Here is a 20393-nt window from a genome sequence, read left to right as displayed (position 1 = left end):
CACGCTTGAATAACAAAAGGCAAGGAAGCCCTCTTGGTGGAGGCTGGTGTCTACTGCCTCAACCTATTATTCCCCCAAGGCTTCCACCATCACCTTTGTTCTCTCCGAGCATCACACAGCAAGCCCACCATCATCCCAGCTCCCGCCTCAGCTAGACACTGGGGCGTTTCCTTTTTAACCCTCTTCCGCCCACCTCCCCAGCTCTTTTTCTCACAGTGGCTTCACTGCTTTGTTTCACCAGCTGCTGAAAGATTAACTTCTACCCAGCAGAGTGTAAGACCCATTCTCTCCTGGGGGCAGATATCTGGGGCTATGGAGAAAAGGTCTTGAGTTTCTACAGAAAGATTCAGAATGGTTGCAAGGGCTCAAGGGAAGCCGGAAGCCTGTTTGCATACCTCTCGGTGGAGGCTGAGCTGCGCCCAGCCCCTGGAACACAGCAGTGGCTGTGGCTAGCAGTTTCAGGAAATGGGAGCCGGGTTCTGGACCCCAGGAGAGCATGCAATGCTGCTGTTAGTCAGACTGTGTATTTCCGTGGCTTGTCTCTGAAAGTGGTGGCTTGCCTTTTTAAAAATGCAATAGGATCCATAAACCACCTCTGTCTGTCAGGCTGGGGCAGGCTGAGGGAGGCTGATCTCCCTGAAGCGAACTTCAAGTCCTTCTTCGGGAGAGAGAGAAGCTTTTAGAACTGCCCTAAAAGTCCTGGAGATGAATGAGACTTGGCAGCTCTGCATCCATTCTCCAGGAGGAACCTCACTCCAGCCTAAGCTGTTAGCTCGACAGCTCACCCGTGGGGCTTTTTTTAAATCTCTGTTTTCTTTTCTCTCAAAGTGTTTCTGGTGACCGTGGTCCCTTTCTATATGTAGAGAAGATATTCAGAAAACAGTCTTCTCTCTCACGCTGAAAGGGTTCTAGCCTCCGAAAGCCATATTTGCCCATACTTACAGTGCTGGATAAAGGGAGTTGGGGGTAGAGTTTCCTTCCTGACCCTTATAGTGATCAGCCGATGCCCTGATGTATAGTATGAAATGGTGCCCTGAAGCATGAGACTCATGCATGAGCCCTGAAGCATGAGATTAGATGGCTCCCATCTTAGCATGTTTAAGTACAAATATTATTGGTCATAAAATTATCCAACCATCTCATAGACCTTTCTCCTCTTAAATCACTTAAAGCTTCGTCTCAATTAGGATTAGTCTTGTGCATTAGTGAGCGAGGGGCTCATTTCACACACTTCTTCTATTGGCAGAACAGGGGTTAAAGCTGTGGGAGAGCTTTAGAGGTATGAAAAAATGTGTGAAAAATGTCAGCGGAGCTCTGAACTTCCTGCCGGCGGCACTGACTTCCACGGGCATTGTGCCATATGAGATGAGGTAAAAGTAGACAATGCCAAGGCTTGTCCATGTAGGTAAGAAAAACCCCCTTGGAATGCAGGGTTAGCCGTTCCGTGCTTTGTTGTGTTTGTAACTGGGCAACTTTTGTAACATTGCAGCAGAAAGTGGGGACGGGAGATTATTCTCTGGTAAGTGTCCCATCCCATCCAGCGCTCCGGGGTTCTTTCACTGAAAGAGAACATAGGGCCGTGGAAACTGCCACTTGGGATCACACTTGAGGTCCCATTTAGCCCAGTATCCTCAGACAGTGGTAGCACCAGATACTTCTGAGGAAGGTGCAAAAAAACCCTGCAGTGGGCAGGTGGTGGGTGGGGTGGTGAGCGGTCTGCTCTTTCATGAGGGTCTTATCCAAACTCTGACATATGAGAGATTGGCTTCAACCCTGAAACGTGAAGTTTGGTCTCCTTCCACCATTTGCTTTGGTACCATGCATTACAGCCTGACAGGGAGAGGGTGAGATGCCATGTCTGCCAGAATCTAGGGTGACCAGACGTCTCGATATCGAACTCTCTGTCCTGCGTCCAGACCAATGTACAATTTGGTGCCATTGCTCCCAATATTGTAGGGTTGTTGCCAGGCCTCCAGTTGGTACGGGGCTGGCAGGCTCCCTACCTGGCCTTCTCCGCACAGCTCCCCAGAAGTGGCGACATCTCCTTCTGGGTCCTAGGCACAGGGACGGCCAGGGGGGCTCTGCATGCTACCCCTGCCTTGAGCGCCGGCTCTGCAGCTTCTGGCCAATGGGAGCTGTGGAGGTGGCACCTGCCAATGAGGCAGTGCGCAGGGCCGCCTAGCCGCACCTCTGCCTAGGACCCAGAGGGAAATGCTGCTACATCCAGGGAGCCACCTGAAGTAGGCGCCACCCAGAATCCCCTCCCCACACTCCAAGCCTCTGCCCCAGCCCTGAACCTCCTCCTGCACCCAAACTCCCTCCCAGAGTTAGCACCTTGAACCCCCACTCCTGTGCCCCAACTCACTGCCCCAGCTCTGAGACCCCCCTTGCAGTGGGGGCCAGGGCCATGCGCCCCTGACCTGTGGCTGGGGCTGGAGCTGGGGCCGTGGGCTACCCGACCCACAGCATACAGCGGGGGCTGCAGCCAGGGCCATGCAGCCCCGACCCATGGCATGTGGTGGGGACTGGGGCCATGCACCCCCAACTTGCAGCTGGGACTGGAGCCAGGGCTGTGCGCCCCCCTTGCAGCTTCTTCAGGCTGTGCACCTCCCTCCCCCATGGTTGCGGTGGGGGCTCCCCTCTCCCCCGCCCCCACATTGTGTACTGATATTTTACTCTTGTGATCTGGTCACCCTACCAGAGTCTCAACTCCTCTGTCCTAGCAAATGGAACTGTTGATCTGTCCTGTCCTGGACATCCCTGTCACTGTTACTCAGCAGCCTCTGCCACCTGGCAGAGTCTCCAGCCAGCTGGGTCACTGGAGTGGGTAGCTGATTGGCCAAGTGTATGTGTTATAACCTCCCTCACCACCACTGCTCATGCCCGGTAAGAACTGTCACATGGTTCCACCCTGTCCCATCTCCTGCAAAGCATCCAGTAACTCATGAGGTGCCTCTCCCACCCCGTCTCTCTAGTCTAGCCACACCCATCCCTGTGGGATCTGAGCCAGCCGGTTCCCAGCACACAGAACCAGATCCCTGGGGAGCCAGGGACACTGACCCCAGGCAGTGCTGGGGGTGCTGGGCAGCTAACAAAACAATCCCCTACATGCACCCCTTCCCCCACATCACCAAAATTCCCCTTTACATTCCCCTTCCCAGAGATCCTGGCCTTTCACTTTAAAAGGCTGGCTGTGCACCCTAATCTTGTCTATCAGTGGCCTATGCCCGATGCTTCAGAGGAAGGAGCAAACACCTCGGTAACCCATAATGCATTGGGTCAGTTGTACAACAGATGCGGTACGGGCAAGGCTCAGCAGAGACCCAAACCAGCAGGGTTTGCCTGCCTCAGCCTTTAGCATAAATATAAATGTTATAAGTGGGGAAGGATTTATCTAGCCCCTTTTAAAATCCAACACCAGGATTGGCTGCTGGATCCTATAGCAGTGCATTCTACGCAGCCATCACTATCCCTTTTATTTGCTCTAAACATGCGGAGGCCAGAAGGAACCATTGCGATCATCTAGTCTGACCCTGGGTATAACACAGACCAGAGAACTTCAGCAAAATAATTCCTAGAGCAGATCTGTTAGAAACACATCCCATCTCGATTTATAAATGGTCAGTGCTGGAGAATCCACCACGACCTTTGGTAAGTTGTTCCAAAGGTTAATTACTCTCACCATAAACATTTATGCTGGATTTCCAGTCTGAATTTGTCTAGCTTCTACTTCCCGCCTTTGGATCATGTTAGACCTTTCTCTGCTAGACTGAAGAAGAGCCCATTAGTAAATATTTTCCCCATGTAGATACTTATAGACTGTAACCAAGTCTCCCCCTTAACCTTCTCTTTGTGAAGCTAAGTAGATGGAACTCCGTGAACCTCTCACTGTTTTCTAATCCTTCAATCATTCTTGTGGCTTCTCTCTGACCTCTCCAATTTATCAACAGCCTTCTTGAATTGTGGGTGCCAGAGCTGGACACAGGTGTAACTAAAGCAGACTTGTGGCCAAGATGAGTCCGCTCTGCGGGTGGCTCTGGCCAAGAAAAGATGTGCAGGAATGAAGCAGGGAAACTCCCCCTCTCCCCCACCAGGGGCACCAGTTCCAACCCCCCTGGAGTAAACACTCCCCCACACCCCCACCAGAACAGTACAGTGAAAATAGAAAGGGAAATATGTGTTTACAGAGGGATGGAGCAAAGTACCAGGGGGGAAGATGAGGGAGCAGTAAAACAGGCTTACATGCAACTTGAGGACCTTTGGGTCCAGTGGTTCCAAGATGCCCAGTACTGAGTCTAGCCATGCTCACTAACCCCCAAGGGGGTCACATAGTATCCAGCAGCAGCCGCATCAATGCCAAATACAGAGGTAGAATAACCCCTTTGCTCCGACTCAAGAATCCCCTGTTGATGCATCCCAGGATCGCATTCGCCCTTTTGGTCACAGCATCACATCAGGAGTTAGTGTTCAGCTGATTATCCGCTACCACTCCCAAATCTTTTTCAGAGTCACTGATTCCCAGGATAGAGTCCCCCATCACGTAAGGATGGCCTCCATTCTTTGTTCCTAGATGTATACATTGACGTTTAGCTATATTAAATCACATATCGTTTGCATGTGCCCAGTTTACCAAGCAAACCAGTGACCTGTCCTCTTCATTATTTACCACTCCCCCAATTTTTGTGTCATCTGCAAACTTGATCAGTGATGATTTTATGTTTTCTTCCAGGTCACTGATAAAAATGTTGAATAGTGTAGGGCCAAGAACCAATCCCTGCAGGACCTCACTGGAAACACACCCGCTTGGTAACGATTCTCTGTTTACAATCACATTTTGAGACCTATCCGTTAAGACAGTTTTTAATCCCTTTAATGTGGGCCATGTTAATTTGATATCTTTCCAGTCAGTCATGAGGCCCCTTGTTCTTGAATCGAATGGGATGGGCCATAAATTGATACGCTGGGTACACTCTGAATGATGTGAAAAACCCCTGCATAAACCCATTGAAATGCCATCCCAAATGGAAAACCCAACCTCAACACCACTGTGTGCCATGAAGTGAGCTGTAGCTCATGAAAGCTTATGCTCAAATAAATTGGTTAGTCTCTAAGGTGCCACAAGTACTCCTTTAGGTTTCAGAGTAACAGCCGTGTTAGTCTGTATCCGCAAAAAAGAAAAGGAGGACTTGTGGCACCTTAGAGACTAACACATTTATTAGAGCATAAGCTTTCGTGGGCTACAATAAAAGATTTAAGGGTGGCAATTTTGCAACAGAAAAACTTCAAAAACAGACTCCAAGGAGAAACTGCTGAGCTTGAATAAATATGCAAACTAGACACCATTAACTTGGGTTTGAATAGAGACTGGGAGTGGCTGGGTCATTCCCCATGTTACATATCCTCACACCTTCTTGTCAACTGTCTAAATGGGCCATCTTGATTATCACTACAAAAGTTTTTTTCTCCTGCTGATAATAGCTCATCTTAATTAGCCTCTTACAGTTTGTATGGCAACTTCCACCTTCTCTGTATGTATATATGTATCTTCTTACTATATGTTCCATTTTATGCATCCGATGAAGTGGGCTGTAGCCCATGGAAACTTATGAAAGCTTATGCTCAAATAAATTTGTTAGTCTCTAAGGTGCCACAAGTACTCCTGTTCTTTAAACTGTACTGGCCATTCTCCCTGGCAGGGAGAAGGGCAAAGGCATGCGGACAGAGTCCCTCTAGAACTGGGCTGTGATTCAGCCCTGGGGCAAGTAAGTGCAATTCCACTGGCCTCAGCACAGCTCTGCCCTTTTACAGCCAGGCTCAGTGTGGTCTCCGGTCCCATGCGATCAGTTGTCTGCTTTTCCCTCACACGCCAGTGGCCTGGGCTGTATGACACCAATTGTTGGGAACCCCACCCCCTTGATTTCATTGATTTTCACTTCACTTCATTCATTTTTCACTTTCATTGATTTTCACTTGATTTTGTTGGGAACCCCACCCCCTCGATTTGAACTTGATCGAAAACCCAGCAGCTCCCCTTTGCAGAGTTAGCTTTTGCCTCTGCTTTGATTCATTTGGGTTTGCACCCAGAGTCTAACCCTTTAAATTCCAGGTTTGACAACAAGGCCCAAAAACTCAAACTCAAACCAGACGAAGCAGCTGAGTTTCATGTGGATTTGCATCAGAACCAAACCAAAATGGGTCCAGGTTTGTGCACTTACGTGACTCTTTCCTTAAACCTTGTAGTGAAACTTTAGAACAGGGGAGTTTTGCTTCGTTTTGTGCTTTGCGACAAAAGTTTTGCACAGATCTCGTTCTGGCAATCTGGACCTAATGATTGCAGTCCCTAGTCCCTTCGGGACTCAGGAAGCAGTGGACTTGCCTAGAAGGAAGCCATTTTCTGATCTCACAGTTAGCAAATTACTCATTTACAGCCTGCTTTTTCCCATGAAAAAAAGTTGATTTCAACAAGCCCAGCTCCCCTCTGTCTGTACAGAATTAATCTCATTACGATGCCATTCTGGGTGAAATCATTGAGCCCCCTGAGTAATCTCATCAGGCAGGGATAACAGCAAACAGTCCATTCTCTAATTTCTTTCCCTATTTTTCCTTGTCGTCTTTTTAAATTTAAAATATTTTTGGCTCTGCTAATCCCTGAGGATAAGGGCTCAGTGCAGCGGGATACTGACTGCCAAATATGGTGCTGATGCTAAAGATGTTAGAGGAATGTGACTTGCTCTAAGCCTATGGTCTCAGAATTTGCTGCCAAACAAATTAGGTCATTTAAACTTTGCAGGCTTTAAAGGATGTTGGAACTTTAATTTGGAATGAAAAATCTGGTGGTGTTTTTGCTAAACGGCTCAGTGTCCTGGGGAATTTAGTTTGGCACTTTCTCTGTGTGACGGTCAGTCCCAGCTTTAGTAAGATCTGGATTGACTGCTGCCGTAATTTAGATGCACCATTGTGCACACAAAGATTTTACGTGTAATCTGTGTGGATGCTCACCATTATGGCGCGTTTGTTCGTGTGTGGATGTCGCCAACCAGCTGCATAGCTGACTATTCACACAAACAAAAAGGCGATTTGTATGCACAATTTCATTTCTAACTTTTTGAAGGTGAGACCCATTATATCCTGTTGTGTAGCGTTCAGATGAAAACGATGGTAGCAGGAGGTGACCCAGCAGCAGCCTAGAGGCAATGTGACCCATAGATTCTGCAATGTGAGCCCTAGCCACCTTCCCCTTTAATAAAGAAGTGGTCCACAGAAACACAAGCCCCGCATGCAGTGTTCTGTCTTGCTCGGAGAAGCCCAGCCAGTAGCAGCAAGATGGAGTTTTGCAGGAGTTGTCTCAGCAGCTGCTCTTTCATACATGCAAATGGTTTCATTTATGCAAACTTGGGTAGGGCCTCGAGCTTCTGGCAACTTAGTGTGCCCCCAGTTTTACCAGGTGTGTCCCTCCCCCCACTCCTAATGTCGTGGATGTACTGACTCCCCAGCAGTTTATGTGCAAGAGGAGCCTGGGGCTGCCATTCTACTTCAGAGACAGATGTTCAAGAGTTCCATAGTAGGAAGCATTGGGTTGGTTTGGAAGATAACAGGGACGCAGAGTGCATATACCTTCTCTGGGTGAGGGCCCCCAATGTCAGCATCGCCCTAGGACCGCCAAATCCTAGAGGTTACTCCTGTGAGTTTTGCTAAAGCAAAGCAGCTGTCATCTGCACTGCACCGTCACCGCATCAGTATTGTGTCTTCTGCTCTCTCCGTGCCCTTCCTGGGGCTGGCATGCAGTACTGGCCCAGTTGGCTAGTTGTTGTGACAGTTCTGTACCCCTAGGAGCATCTTTCCATCCAGCTGTAGCAGAATTAGCCACTCACCCAGCTGACTGTTCCCCTGCCCCCCCGCCCACCCATTTGTTCTTTTCTCCTCTAAAGAGAGAGCCTTGCTTTGCTGTGGGGCTGCGACTTGGCATTTTACTGAAAGTTTCTCACTCTGCCAAAGCCGCATGGACTTGCAGGGGCGGCAGATTCCTTAGGAAGGCGATTAAAAAAAGTGTGGGTTTGTGTGGGAAAGCCCCTTCTTCCTCAGTCTGTCAGACAATCTGAGAAGAGAAGGGGCTTTGAGATGTCCCCGCTGATCCTGCAAGTTACGGGTTTGAGAGGCCGCAGCACTCTGGTGAGGTCGTGCCCCCACCCCAGCCGGGTGGAGTCGGGTCATCAAAACAAGGGCCTGTTTCTATCCCACATAAGCACAGGTCTGCTACTAGAGACCGCATAGGAATGGAGACCATACACACCCCCAGGCAGATCCTTCTTCAATGGAGTCCTGATCATTTACACCAGCGGAGGATCTGCTGCCATGTTTCAAAACCAGATTTGGCCTTTATCAGCTAGCTCCTACTCTGCAATATTGCCAACCCCGAGTGTTCAAAACTCACGAGCAAGGTGCCAAACGATCCTGAGACTGGCTTAAAAACTAAGCGATTTTACAAAGTACTAAAAGTGAAGTTCTCTTTGTTTGTTTTCTCATGTGGGAGCATTGGGGGAGGGGGCGTCACACTCTCCAGCTTGCCCCAGAAAGTCCCTTTTCTTCGTGAAAGGTGTGAGTCTCGACTAACAACCTGACCCCGGTGGCTGGGGCTGTAAGAAAAACATCAAGCGTTGTGAGAGTCATGAGCATCCCAGTGCCTGTGTCACAGTGTCTAAGGAGCGGCTTGCCTGCCCTCTCTCCTGCTGGACATAGTGGTCATTACCCTCTAATAGCAGTAAAAGTAAGAATAAACACACAATCAACTGAAATGTCCCCCAGCCGCACGCCGTCCTCTTGCTGAAGAATTGCAGTGCTTGTAGACGATGCCAGAATCGTAGCTCTGGAGACTACAGGGTTTTATTTATCCAGGGCAGGCCAGCAGTGGAAGCTTTTCTCCGCCTCCATCTCCCTCTCAGGGCAGTTCCACCTCCATGTCTGCTCTGTCCTCAGTTTCTCTGCAGTGATGACATGAGAGCCAGTTAATGCCAGTTGTCTGGGAGGCCTGGGCTGTGGACACGTCTGTTGAGCAGTGGAGAGAGGATTGGCTCTCCTGACACCGGACATCAAAGAGCTGTCGGAGGTCACGGCTTTTGGTCACTGCTAGCAATGGACATGACAGCCTGGGCAGGGCCAGAACCCCTTATCCCTCCCCCACACGCAAGCCGGCAATTAAACAAAGCTACCGTTGTGGTTGGTTGGTTCCACATACTTCTACACCTCATCCTGATTATCACTACAAAAGGTTTTTTTCTCCTGCTGATACTAGCTCACCTTAATTGATCACTCTCATTATAGTGTGTATGGCAACCCCCATTGTTTCATGTTCTCTGTGTATATATATATATCTTCTGACTGTATTTTCCACTGTATGCATCCGATGAAGTCGTTTTAGCCCACGAAAGCTCATGCTCAAATAAATTTGTTAGTCTCTAAGGTGCCACAGGTACTCCTCGTTCTTTCTACACCTCAGTTATTCATTGTAATATTTAGTGCTCTCTACCACCATATTTAGTGCTCTCTACCAAGGGTATGGCCCCATTGTGCAAGGGGCTGTATCATGTCCCTGAGCAAAGAACTTACCGTCTAGACAGACAAATGAGATGGGTGAGAAAGGGAGGCTCATTCTCCCCATTTTACAGATGGGAACTGAGGTGTGGAGACACTATACACAAAAGGTCCCAAAGCACCTCAGTGACTTTTAAGAGTGACTCCAAGTCTCATCACAAGTCTCCACTCTGTACGTTCCTTCTGAAAAGGTTACAGGAAGTGACTTGCCCGGGATCACACCGCCTCTGTGGCAGAGCTGGGAACTGCGAACTGAACACACATCTCCTGAGCCCCACTCCCATGCCTTGACTACAAGCCCCTCCTTCAACTCCTGGGTGGACCTAGAAGTGAAAGTGCCAAAATTCCAGGGGAAAGGCTGTTGTGGTGGGTATTTTTGGCCCATGCATAAAAACAGGAAGTTCTGGAGATCTCACAAGCAAGCCTGTTCTAATAAGATGTTCAGTTCCGTTTAGCTGGAGATTCAGAGAAGCTTCTCATCAGGTGGGTCCTATATAACAGAGCCATTTTGTAGCTGTGCATCATCACTGTCTCTAAAGAACATTTCAGCTAGATGTGCCCTGAGCCCCCAAGTCCAGACCTGGTTCTTAGCTAGTTCGGCGTGCTTCTAATTCCAGTTTGGGGCTGTGCTCTTCGCTGCCTTCAGGGGAAAGTCATTTCCAGCTCCCCAGGCCATCTGCCCTGACTCTAAGAAGTGTAACAGTTGAAAGCTAGGACATTATTGAGACTGGCCGGTCCTGCGGGGCAAGTGTTTCTCTTTTCCTTTATTTGTCCCCTCCTCCTTGCCTTTTTGGACCCTGATTGGGTTTAATTCTGGAGCTTGGGAGCCCAGCCTGAGTTAAACATGAACATTTCTCCCTATTTTTAACTTTAAAAATATTCCTGTAAGGTTCCTCATCCCCTGCCCCAGCCTTCTCAAAATACAAATCCCAAACAATCCCTTCCTCCATGTAGACTCTGAGCCTTTCAGCTGCTCTCCCTTCCCCTGATTTTAGGATTGCTGCCCTGTAGCTCATGTGTGGCCATCCAGCCCTTTCTTCCCCAAGCCTCTGGGAGGCTCCATTATCACTTTGCAGTGGAGTTAAAGATAACTGGAGTCCAGAGATCAACTCACAACCATGTGTCATGAACACTGCCATGTAACTGCATAATGCTCTCTGAGTTTGGCCATCCGCGGCCTGAGGGCGCCAGCCTTCGAAGGCTGGTGCGTGTGAGATGTTGTCTGCCTTGTGAACTACATTATGATCACAGCGATTGCAATTCCAATTCCATAGTGATCTATGAGCCAGATGAAGGCAAGTTCTGTTATTTGTGAACAAATTAAGGAAAACAAAGCCCTTATTGGTGCATGTTTTATCGGCCGATTCAATAAAAATAAGAATTTGCTTTAAAAGCAAGTCATCGGATTCAGCTTTAAAACTGGAATTTTGGTATGTTTTTTCTGTGTACAAAGTGGTGGAGGCCCTTATCCTGCAATCAGATCCATGCACCAAGACCCTAGTGGCCCCTGGAGCCCTACGCAAGTGCTGGGGCCTGCCAGCAAGGATCTCACTGTGGGATCACAGAGTCAAAAGTGTGGAGAACTGTGTCCATCACAGTGTGATCTGAGTTCGCTTTGTTTGGCTTGTCGAGCAATGCGCTTGAGGTGCTGGTGACCCAAGCCACAGCGGGCTCTCCGCCTGGTGTTCGGGGCTTGCACATAGTGCTGATTTCATTCAGTAGTTTTCAATGTTGGCTGTACAGATAATTGACACGCTCTGTTCTCTTGCTTTGACAAAGGGAATTCGCTTTGACCCCGAAATTCCACAAACGCTACGACTAGAATTCGCCAAGGCAAACACCAAGATGGCCAAGAGCAAGCTAGTGGGAACCCCGAACCCGAGCACTCCTCTCCCCAGCACTGTACCTCAGTTCATTACCAGGGAGCAATGTAAGTGTTTGGTTTTATGGTCTTCTTAATTGAACAGCGGGTAGAGATGGCCAAGGAGCTGGATCCTGTGGTGCTCTGCGACTTAGACAACCCGAAAGAGGAGAAACGACTGCGTTAGTTTGGTGTCTCTGCAAAGCAATGTTAGACGTGAATGAAATGCGCCTCCCTCGTGCTTGCTGGAAGATGAGGTGGTTTTGTCTATGACCAAGTCCTTTGTTTGTAGACCAGAATCTGGAGGTGACCTTCTGCCTCTGGCAGGCTGTTTAGGCAGCAGATACAACAGAGTGGCCTCTTTTGTTGGTGGTGCTTTTGTTTTCTGGAAATATAGCTGATACTGGTACTCTCTGGATCTTCCATGCACAGCAGTGGCGTAGCTAGCATGGGACATTTGGGTGGGTGGGCAATGATGGGGGCGGGGCACGGGGGGAACAGGAGGCATTGGGGGGCCTGCCTCCGCCCACTCCCTCCAACGCAGCCGGCCTTGTGGGGGGCGATGGATGCTCTGGCCAGGAGTCCCACGGGGCCCTGCGTGCGCACCCAGCTCTGGGAGGAGATGCCGCTCTCCAGCATGCATGGCTCCCATCCCCATCACACTGACCAACGCCGGGCCCGGCTCCCAGAGGTGGCAGGCCTACGTTTTTTAATGATCGCCACCACTGGGCGGGCCGGCTGCCCACCTCCTGCTGCGGCATGCATGCATGCGTGGCAGGCTTGTCAGGTGCGCCGCTGCTGTCCCAACCCCCTCCGGTACGGCCGGGGGGGGTGCACCCAGCGTGTGGTGTCCTCCACGGCTGGGCAGGGCTGGGGCTGGAGCAGGAGCAGAGCTGGGGTTGGGGGGTGGGCTTGGATGCCAAGTGGGTGGGCCGTGGCCCACCTAGGGCCACCCATAGCTACACCCCGATGCACAGTCACACCTGGAAGCAGACTGAATGTTTACACATGACAGTGAACACTGGATGATGTAAATGTTGATGTATACATCTAAGAACAAAGAGAGCAGGCCGTATTCACAGGATTGGGGACTCTATAACCTGGGGACAGTGACTCTGGCAAAGATTTTGGGGACATGGTGGATAATCAGCTGAACCATGAGCTCCCAGTGTGACGCTGTGGTCAAAAGGACTATGGAAGTCCTTGGATGCAGAAACAGCAGAATCTCAAGTAAGAGTAGAGAGGTTATTTTACCTCTGTATTTGGCACCGGTGCGACCGTTGCTGGCATACTGTGTCCAGCTCTGGTGTCCACAATTCAAGAAGGATATTGATAAACTGGCGAAAAGAAAGAAAGGCCACGCAAATGATTAAAGGATCAGAAAACCTGCCTTATAGCAATAGATTCAGGGAGTTCAATCTGTTTACAAAGTGAAAGTTAAGGGGTGACTTGATCATAGTCTATAAGTACCTATATGGAGAACAAGTATTTAATAATAGGCTCAGAGAAAGGCATAGCATGATCCAATGGCTCGAAGTTGGAGCCAAACAAATTCAGACTGGAAATACGATAATTTTTTAACAGTGAGAGTAATTAGCCATTGGAACAATTTACCAAGGTTCATGGTGGATTCTCCATCACTGACAAGTTTAAAATCAAGATGGGATATTTTTCTAAAAGATATGATCTGGGAATTATTTTGGGGCAGTTCTCTGGCCTGTGCTATACAGGAGGTCAGACTAGATGATCACAGTGGTTCCTTCTGGCCTTGGAATCTATGAATCTGTGTTGAAAACCACATCTGCTCTGATTCTGGTAGCAGGGCACTGGAACAGACCATCCAGTTCGGTACCATGTCTCCAAGAGTAGCCAACGGTGGATGTTTCAGAGGGGATTGTAACTCCATCCGTACCCCTTCTTGGGGGCAGTCCCTTCCTCACTCCTGCTGGCTTTTCACGTGTAAGTGTGGCTTCCCCCAGCATCTTGTGCAGTCACGTAGCCCTGTGCAAATTGAGTGTCACATGGTCTGATGTGGTGATAGCATGTGCCCTCTGTGCCACCTGGACTGGGCACACCAGGGAGTCACACTGACGCAGACGAGCATGCCCATGAGCTCAGCTGGGCTCCTTGTGTTTGGGTGCCCTGTCCCAATTTGCCCTGGTGCCTTGCAGTAAGAGTGGGACCGAGCTGGTTTTTTTTTTTAATTTGGAGGGTTGGGAGTTCAAAACAGCTCCCAGAACGTGCTCAAATTCTCAACCCTGAAACAGGCGTGTGAACTACCCTGCAGTCACTCTGCAGCGAGGCTCCTGTGTGATAGAGGCCCGGATCACACACCAGTTTATTCTACAGTTACAGTCTGAATGAAAGATAACTTGGGTTTAATGGCATTATTTGGTGGCCCTCCACATTCTTATCACACCATTTTGTTAGTGGAAGGATAGTGCCATTAGGGAGCTAGAGATGTCCATAAACGTATTTCTTAATCACCGCGCTGCACTGAGACTAACTCTATAGTGTAAATAGCATCGTTTCTAGATGATGGATGTCTTTTTACAATTGTACACATTACCATCATAAATATAGATTGTCTGAATTTCTGTAAATAGGCTAGAGTTCACATTGTATTAAGTTCTGCATCTCAACAAACCATTTCTGCTCTGCAAATACAGCTGTGAAAGAACAGCAAAGCTAAAAACACCCTGTTTGGATATTCTCAGTCAAGTGAATATTAGTTCTCTTTAATTTGTAAATCTCATCCTTAATAGCGAAATTAAATCCTAACTCAGCCAATACAAGTCACTACAGACAAATACCTACCACATCATGGTAGGGGGTCTACTTCAGACCACCCAGTCAGAAGGAGGAGGTGGATAAGGCATTTCTAGAACAAATAACAGAAATAACAAAAACACAAAACGTGGTAGTGATGGGGGACTTTAACTTCCCAGACGTCTGTTGCAAAAGGAATACAGCAAAACACAAAATGTCCAATAAGTTCTTGGAACATCTTAGGGACAGCTTCTTGTTGAAGAAAATGGAGGACGTAACCGGGGGACCCTTTTAGAATTTATTCTGACTAATGGAGGAATTGGTATCAAAGCTGAAGGTAGAAGGCAATTTGGGTGAAAATGATCAGGCAATGAAAGATTTTATGATTCTAAGGAAAGGAAGGAGTGAGAGCAGCAGAATGAGGACAATGGATTTCAGAAAAGCAGACTTTGACAAACTCAGAGAACCGGTAGGTAAGGTCCCATGGGAAAAAAATCCAAGGGAAAAAGAAATTCAGGAGAGCTCGCAGTTTCTCAAAGAGACAACATTAAAGGCACAACAGCAAACACGCCCGATGCAAAGGAAAGATAGAAAGAATGGTAAAAGGCCAATATGGCTCCATCAGGAGCTCTTTTATGGAGTGAAAATTGAAAAGGAATCCTACAAAAAGTGGAAACATGGCCAAATTATAAGGATGTGTACATGGCATCCTTAAGTATGTAGGGGCAAAATCAGAAAGACGAAAGTGCAAAATGAGTAATAGCTAGCAAAGGACAAAAAAGGCAATGAGAAGAGGTTCTTTCAATAGCTTAGGGGCAAAACAAAGGAAAGCCTAGGTCCTCTACTTAGTGGGGAAGGAGAGCTAATAACAGACAACACCAAAAAGGCCGAGGCGTTTAATGTCAATTTTGCTTCAGTCTTCACTAAAAGAAGGTTAATTGTGACCAGATACTTAACACACTTCATATTAACAACAAGGGGGAAGGAACAGAAGGTAGAATAAAGAAAGAATAGGTTAAAGAATATTTAGATAAGTTAGATGTATTCAAGTCTGCAGGGCCTGATGAAATTCACTCCAAGTTACTGACTGAAGTGACCTCAGAACCATTAGAGATTATGTTCAAGAACTCATGGAAGACGGGTAAGGTCCAAGAGGACTGGAGAAGGGCAAACACAGTACAGTAAAAGTTGTTTTATCTGGCACTTCACCAACTGGAAAGCTCTATAAATGGGTATTTCTGATCTTCATTGAAATTCTGGTTTATAGTCTGGTTGGCGCGGGGCCAGCAGGGGTTTGGGGTGGGGGTGCAGGCTCTGGGAGGGAGTTTGGGTGCGGGAGGGGGCTCGGGGCAGTGGGTTGGGGCATGGCATGGGGGTGCCGGAGCTGGGGGGCGCTCACCTTGGGCGGCTCCCCGCAAGTGGCCACATGTCCTGACTGCTCCCCCTCCCACACTCCAATCCCCAACCCCGCACTCCCTCCTGCACCCAAATTCTCTCCCAGAGCCTGTGCCCTGCACTCCCTCCCGCACCCAAACTCCTTCCCTCTTAGTTAACTGGAATTTTTTACTTACCAGCACCCCCCATTCCCCCAACATGCCAGATAAAACAGCTTTTACTGTAGCTGTCTTTAAAAAGGGGGCCAAAGAAGACCCAGTGATTTATAAACCAGTCAGCCTAACTTTGATACCTGTGTAAGCGGGAGAATGGTCCCGTTATAGTGGGGAACTTTCCTGGCTTCTGCATGACCCCGGTGAGATGGGCTAGTGAAAGGATCTGAGCCCTCGCTCCCACTTCCTTTACCCAGAGGCCTCCCTGCCCTTAAGGACTCCCCTTCCACTCTCCTGTCTGGCAGTGTCCTCGTAACCCCGACGAGGCTGGGTCCAGGATTCCTGGGGGGCTCGACCCCCAACCCTGCTGTGGTCACCTAGGACAGGGGCTAGGGTGTCCCCACTCCAGGGTGCTCTCTCTGCACTGGACACTTCCCTGACCCACTGATCGTTACATACAATTTAAATGCAACTTATTTAATCAACAATTAATTTAAAAAACAATAAGGAAAAACGGGAAAGGTGAAAGGAAACACATCACCCCACTCTGTGGCAGGGAACATCACAGACAGTGTCTCTGGAATGCCTGGGCAATTCACAGTCTGTTCCTTGTAGGTCCCAGGCCTCCTGCTCCGGCCCTGGCTGTGCTGCAGGGATGCTGCGGGTTGGACACTCGCTCTGGTGGTGGCCACACACTTCCGGGCTTTGGGCGGTGGGACCCTTCTTCCCAGCGTCAGCCCCCCGTCGGGTTAAGATCCCCTTCCCAGTCTGGCCTGCAAGGACCCTCAGCTGGGGTGTCTCTCTGCGCTGGGCCCTTTGCCCAGGGTCCCCCCTTAGCTCGCCCCACTTGCTCACCACACCCGGCTCCAGACTGCTCCAGCTCCGGCTCCACTCCGCCTCAGCACTGATGCTGCTGCTCTGCCTCCAGCCCCCTGGGCTGCTTCTCTGGCCCCTCTGGCTCTGTGGCTGCAGCCCTGCACCCAGCACAGGATCTGCTCTCCCTGGGCTGTGTCTCTGGCTCTGAGGCTGCAGCCCTGCTCCCAGCACAGGGTCTGTTCTGCAGGCTGCTTCTCTGACTCTGCTCCCAGCTCTGACCAGCTTCCTGGGCTGCTTTTCTGGCCCCTCTGGCTGGCACAGCTCTGCTCCCGAGCTCAGCCCCACTCTGTCTGACCCTGGCAATTCCAGCTCACACACAGGACAGGACCCATCCTGGCCTCCTGACTCCCTGATTAGCTGCCCACACTGTCAATCAGGCTGACCTGGAGCACTGGCCTCTCCCCATTACCCCTGGGGACTGCCAGTCTCAGGGTCCTGATTTCCCACCGACCCTTCCCCTTTCTTTTGGTACTGGGAACTAGCCAACCAAAACACCCCCACTGAGTTTTAGTAAGGGGCAATAGTCCCCTTGCACCTGGAAAGATACTGGAACAAATTATTAAACGATCCATTTCAAGCACCTAAAGGATAATAGGGTTATAAGGAATAGCCAGCATGGATTTGTCAAGAGGAAATCATGTCAGACCAACCTAATTTCCTTCTTTGACAGGGTTTACTGGTTTATGGATGGGTGGAAGCCGTAGATGTGCTATATCTTTATTTTAGTAAGTCTTTTGAGATAGTCCCACATGACACTCTCCTAATAGAGAAATGTGGTGCAGATGAAATTATTATAAGGCGGATGAACAACTGGTTGAAAAACCATACTCAGCAAGTAGTTATCAATGGCTCGCTCTCAAATTGGAGGGTGCATATCTAGTAGGGCCTGGCCGGGGTCTGGTTCAACATTTTCATTAATGACTTGAGTAATGGAATGGAGAGTCTTTGCAGATGACCCCAAGCTGGGTTGCTCGCACTTTGGAGGCCAGGAGAATTGGTCTGAATTCAACAAGATGAAATTCAATAAAGACAAGTGCAAAGTGTTAAACTTAGGAAGGAAGAATCAAATGTACAACTCCAAAACGGGGAATAGTTAGCGAGGCAGTAGTACTGCTGAAAAGGATCTGGGGTTTATAGTGGATCACAGATTGAATATGAGCCAACAATGTGATGCAGTTGTGAAAAAGGCTGATATCATTCTGGAGCATATTAACAGGAATGTTGTATGTAAAGCACAGGAGGTAATTGTCCCCCTCTACTTGGTACTGGTGAGGCCTCAGCTGGAGTGCTGTGTCCAATTCAGGGTGCCACACCTAAGGAAAGATGTGGACAAACTGGAGAAAGTCCAGAGGAGAGCAACAAAAATGATAAAAGGTTTAGAAAACCTGACTTGTGAGGAAAGGTTAAAAAACTGGGCATGTTTAATCTTGAGAAAAGGAGACTGAAATGGGAACCTGATAACAGTCTTAAAATATGCTAAGGGCTGCTATAAAGAGGATGGTGATCAATTGGTCGCCATGTCCACTGAAGGCAGGAGAAGTAATGAGCATAATCTGCAGCAAGGGAGATTGAGGTTAGATATTAGGAAAAACTTTCTGACTATAAGGCTAATTAAATGCTGGAACAGGCTTCCAAGGGAGGTTGTGGAATTCCCCTCATTAGAGGTTTTTAAGAACAGGTTGGATAAACACCTGTCAGGGACTATTTAGATGTACTTGATTCTGCCTTGGTGCAGGGGGCTGGACTAGATCACCTCTCAAGGTTCTGTCTAGCCCTACAATTCTATGATTCTGCACTGACTGTTATTCACATATACTCCCTCAGCAAAATACAAATATTGCAAACTGAATGTAGACACCATGACATTATTTTTCATGCACTTTGCAAGTGGTTAATGGTGATGTGCAAAGCACAAACCAAACACCCACAGCTGACACCTTCGTTGCCCCTTTACCATGGAAAGATCTGGCCTCTGGGTTTTTTTCACAAACAACATCTGAAGTCAGATGGGTTTGTGTTTTTTGCTTCTTTCTTTATATTAGATGAATCCAGGGGTCAAACTGGGGGAAGCAGGAAATGGAACTCTTCCAAGTCCACCCACAAACCAAGTTCCACCCTCTCTAGATGCCAGCATGAGACGCTGCTGTCAATAGATAGATTGTGCAGATGTTCAAATTACAATCATGTGTACTCTCTGATGTCCACTGTTCTCCTCGGGTCAGGCCACCCCTCCTGGGGCTCAGATGTCCTGTGACATCCTTGGGCCTGGCCACTCCACTGTAGGGACACAGGTGGCCCTTGGGCCTGGCTTCTTCTTGATTGATGAAACAAAAAAATGAGGGTTTCTTCCAGGCCAACCTGTTCTGGCCCCAGAATGAGCGCTCGCTCCAAATAGATTGTGCACAGCTGCATAACATGACTGTCTCCTTTCTCACATGCTGCAATGATCAGGGAAATTGTTAACCCTATTAGCATTTGTAGTGGCATCTGAATTAACACTCATCAAGTTGAATGGGGCAGTTCACAGCTCAGAGCTACTGTTCCAGGCTCTCTGCAGACTCAGAAATCTCTGACACAAGAGAATGAAGAGTGCTGTCTCTTGGCTTCTTCACTGACAGCTGAACTCAGTTACAGACAAAGGAGAAGGTGGAAAACAGCTAAGGAAGATCAAGGGGCAGACACAGTCAGGCTAAGAAAGTGTGTCCCTCAGACTGCCCGGACAGAATCGTAGAAGTGACATAGCCTCTGGGCTGAGAGCCACCACTCTTTGGGGGACAGAGGTCCTGTTATTAGTGCAGAGCAAATAATAAACAATCTAACAGTGCCCACTATGCCAAGGCCTTGTGCTTGCCTTCTGCAGTAATTTTACCCTCACTGCATGTGCATGAGACTTTTGGGGGCATTTTCCCCAGAGTTCCATGCAGCTGGTACTCGGAGTGGGAAAAGGGGTTTAACAAACTTACTTTTTCTGCAAAAACAGCAACTTGTTTACTAGAGACAACTGCCAGCTCTGCAGTATTTTTGCAATCAAGCAAGCAATAGTTTAAAACCTACTATGACTGCAAATTCCTACTGTCTGGAAGTACTTTGGTTACTTTTCACAAGTGCAGTGAAGCAAAATCTTTTAAAAGGGAATTAAAATTCACTAAAAGGAATATTAAATTATGTAAAAAGAAATCCAAGGCATAAGCTTCATCCTCTCCTCTCAAGTAGATCATATTTTAAGGAGCAGCTTATGTGGAAAACAAATGGAATTTGCTTGAAACAACGAAGAAGTTCCCAGAGTTGGGGCTACATTAGGAAGAGACCAAGTGAATGAAAAACAAAAGATGACCCCCCCAGGAATGATTTTTATGTAACACTTTAGGTTTTTCCCAAAGGATCTGTCAGCTGATTGGACTTTGTTGGTGCAACAAAAATACCTACAAATTACTTTAGGGACGGGGATGGAAAATGAGTTATGCTGCTAGATTAATGAATAAATTTTCAAAAGGCATTACAAATCCCTGGTGAATACAGTGTGCTGAGCAAATGGAACCAAAGCGTTCAGATTTCCCCATTCTCCTCTCCCAAACAACCCTCTTGTAAAGAGCAAACATTCAGGAGGGGTGAGGTTTGGAATCCAGAGCTCAGGCTCTGCCCAGCCAGGGGTTGGATTCAGTTCCTGTCTCCCTCACTCTCTATCCCTAAAGTTGAAGGGCATGTGAACCCCAGGTTTTAGTTTGGGCCTGAAGAGTGCAACTCAGCGAGGC

At 48.4% G+C, this 20393-nt stretch overlaps 1 protein-coding gene across 3 annotated transcripts in view; it reads left to right on the top strand.

Annotated features, from left to right (window-relative positions):
• The window catches only part of RBPMS (RNA binding protein, mRNA processing factor), a 139211-nt gene that overhangs the window by 64248 nt on the left and 54570 nt on the right, over positions 1 to 20393 (top strand). For all 3 annotated transcript variants that reach the window (XR_012158424.1, XM_073340330.1, XM_073340331.1), the window contains one exon: positions 11368 to 11518. Coding sequence is in view for 2 of the 3 variants with exons in the window: in XM_073340330.1 (XP_073196431.1) it covers positions 11368 to 11518 (151 nt within the window). In the remaining variant the exon portion in view is untranslated. The remainder of the gene's footprint in view (positions 1 to 11367; positions 11519 to 20393) is intronic.

Source organism: Lepidochelys kempii, chromosome 4 (assembly GCF_965140265.1).
Source record: "Lepidochelys kempii isolate rLepKem1 chromosome 4, rLepKem1.hap2, whole genome shotgun sequence".
NCBI classification, from domain to species: domain Eukaryota; kingdom Metazoa; phylum Chordata; order Testudines; family Cheloniidae; genus Lepidochelys; species Lepidochelys kempii.
The sequence above is the reverse complement of the archived record's forward strand: the minus strand, read 5'-3'. Positions and strand labels throughout refer to the sequence as shown.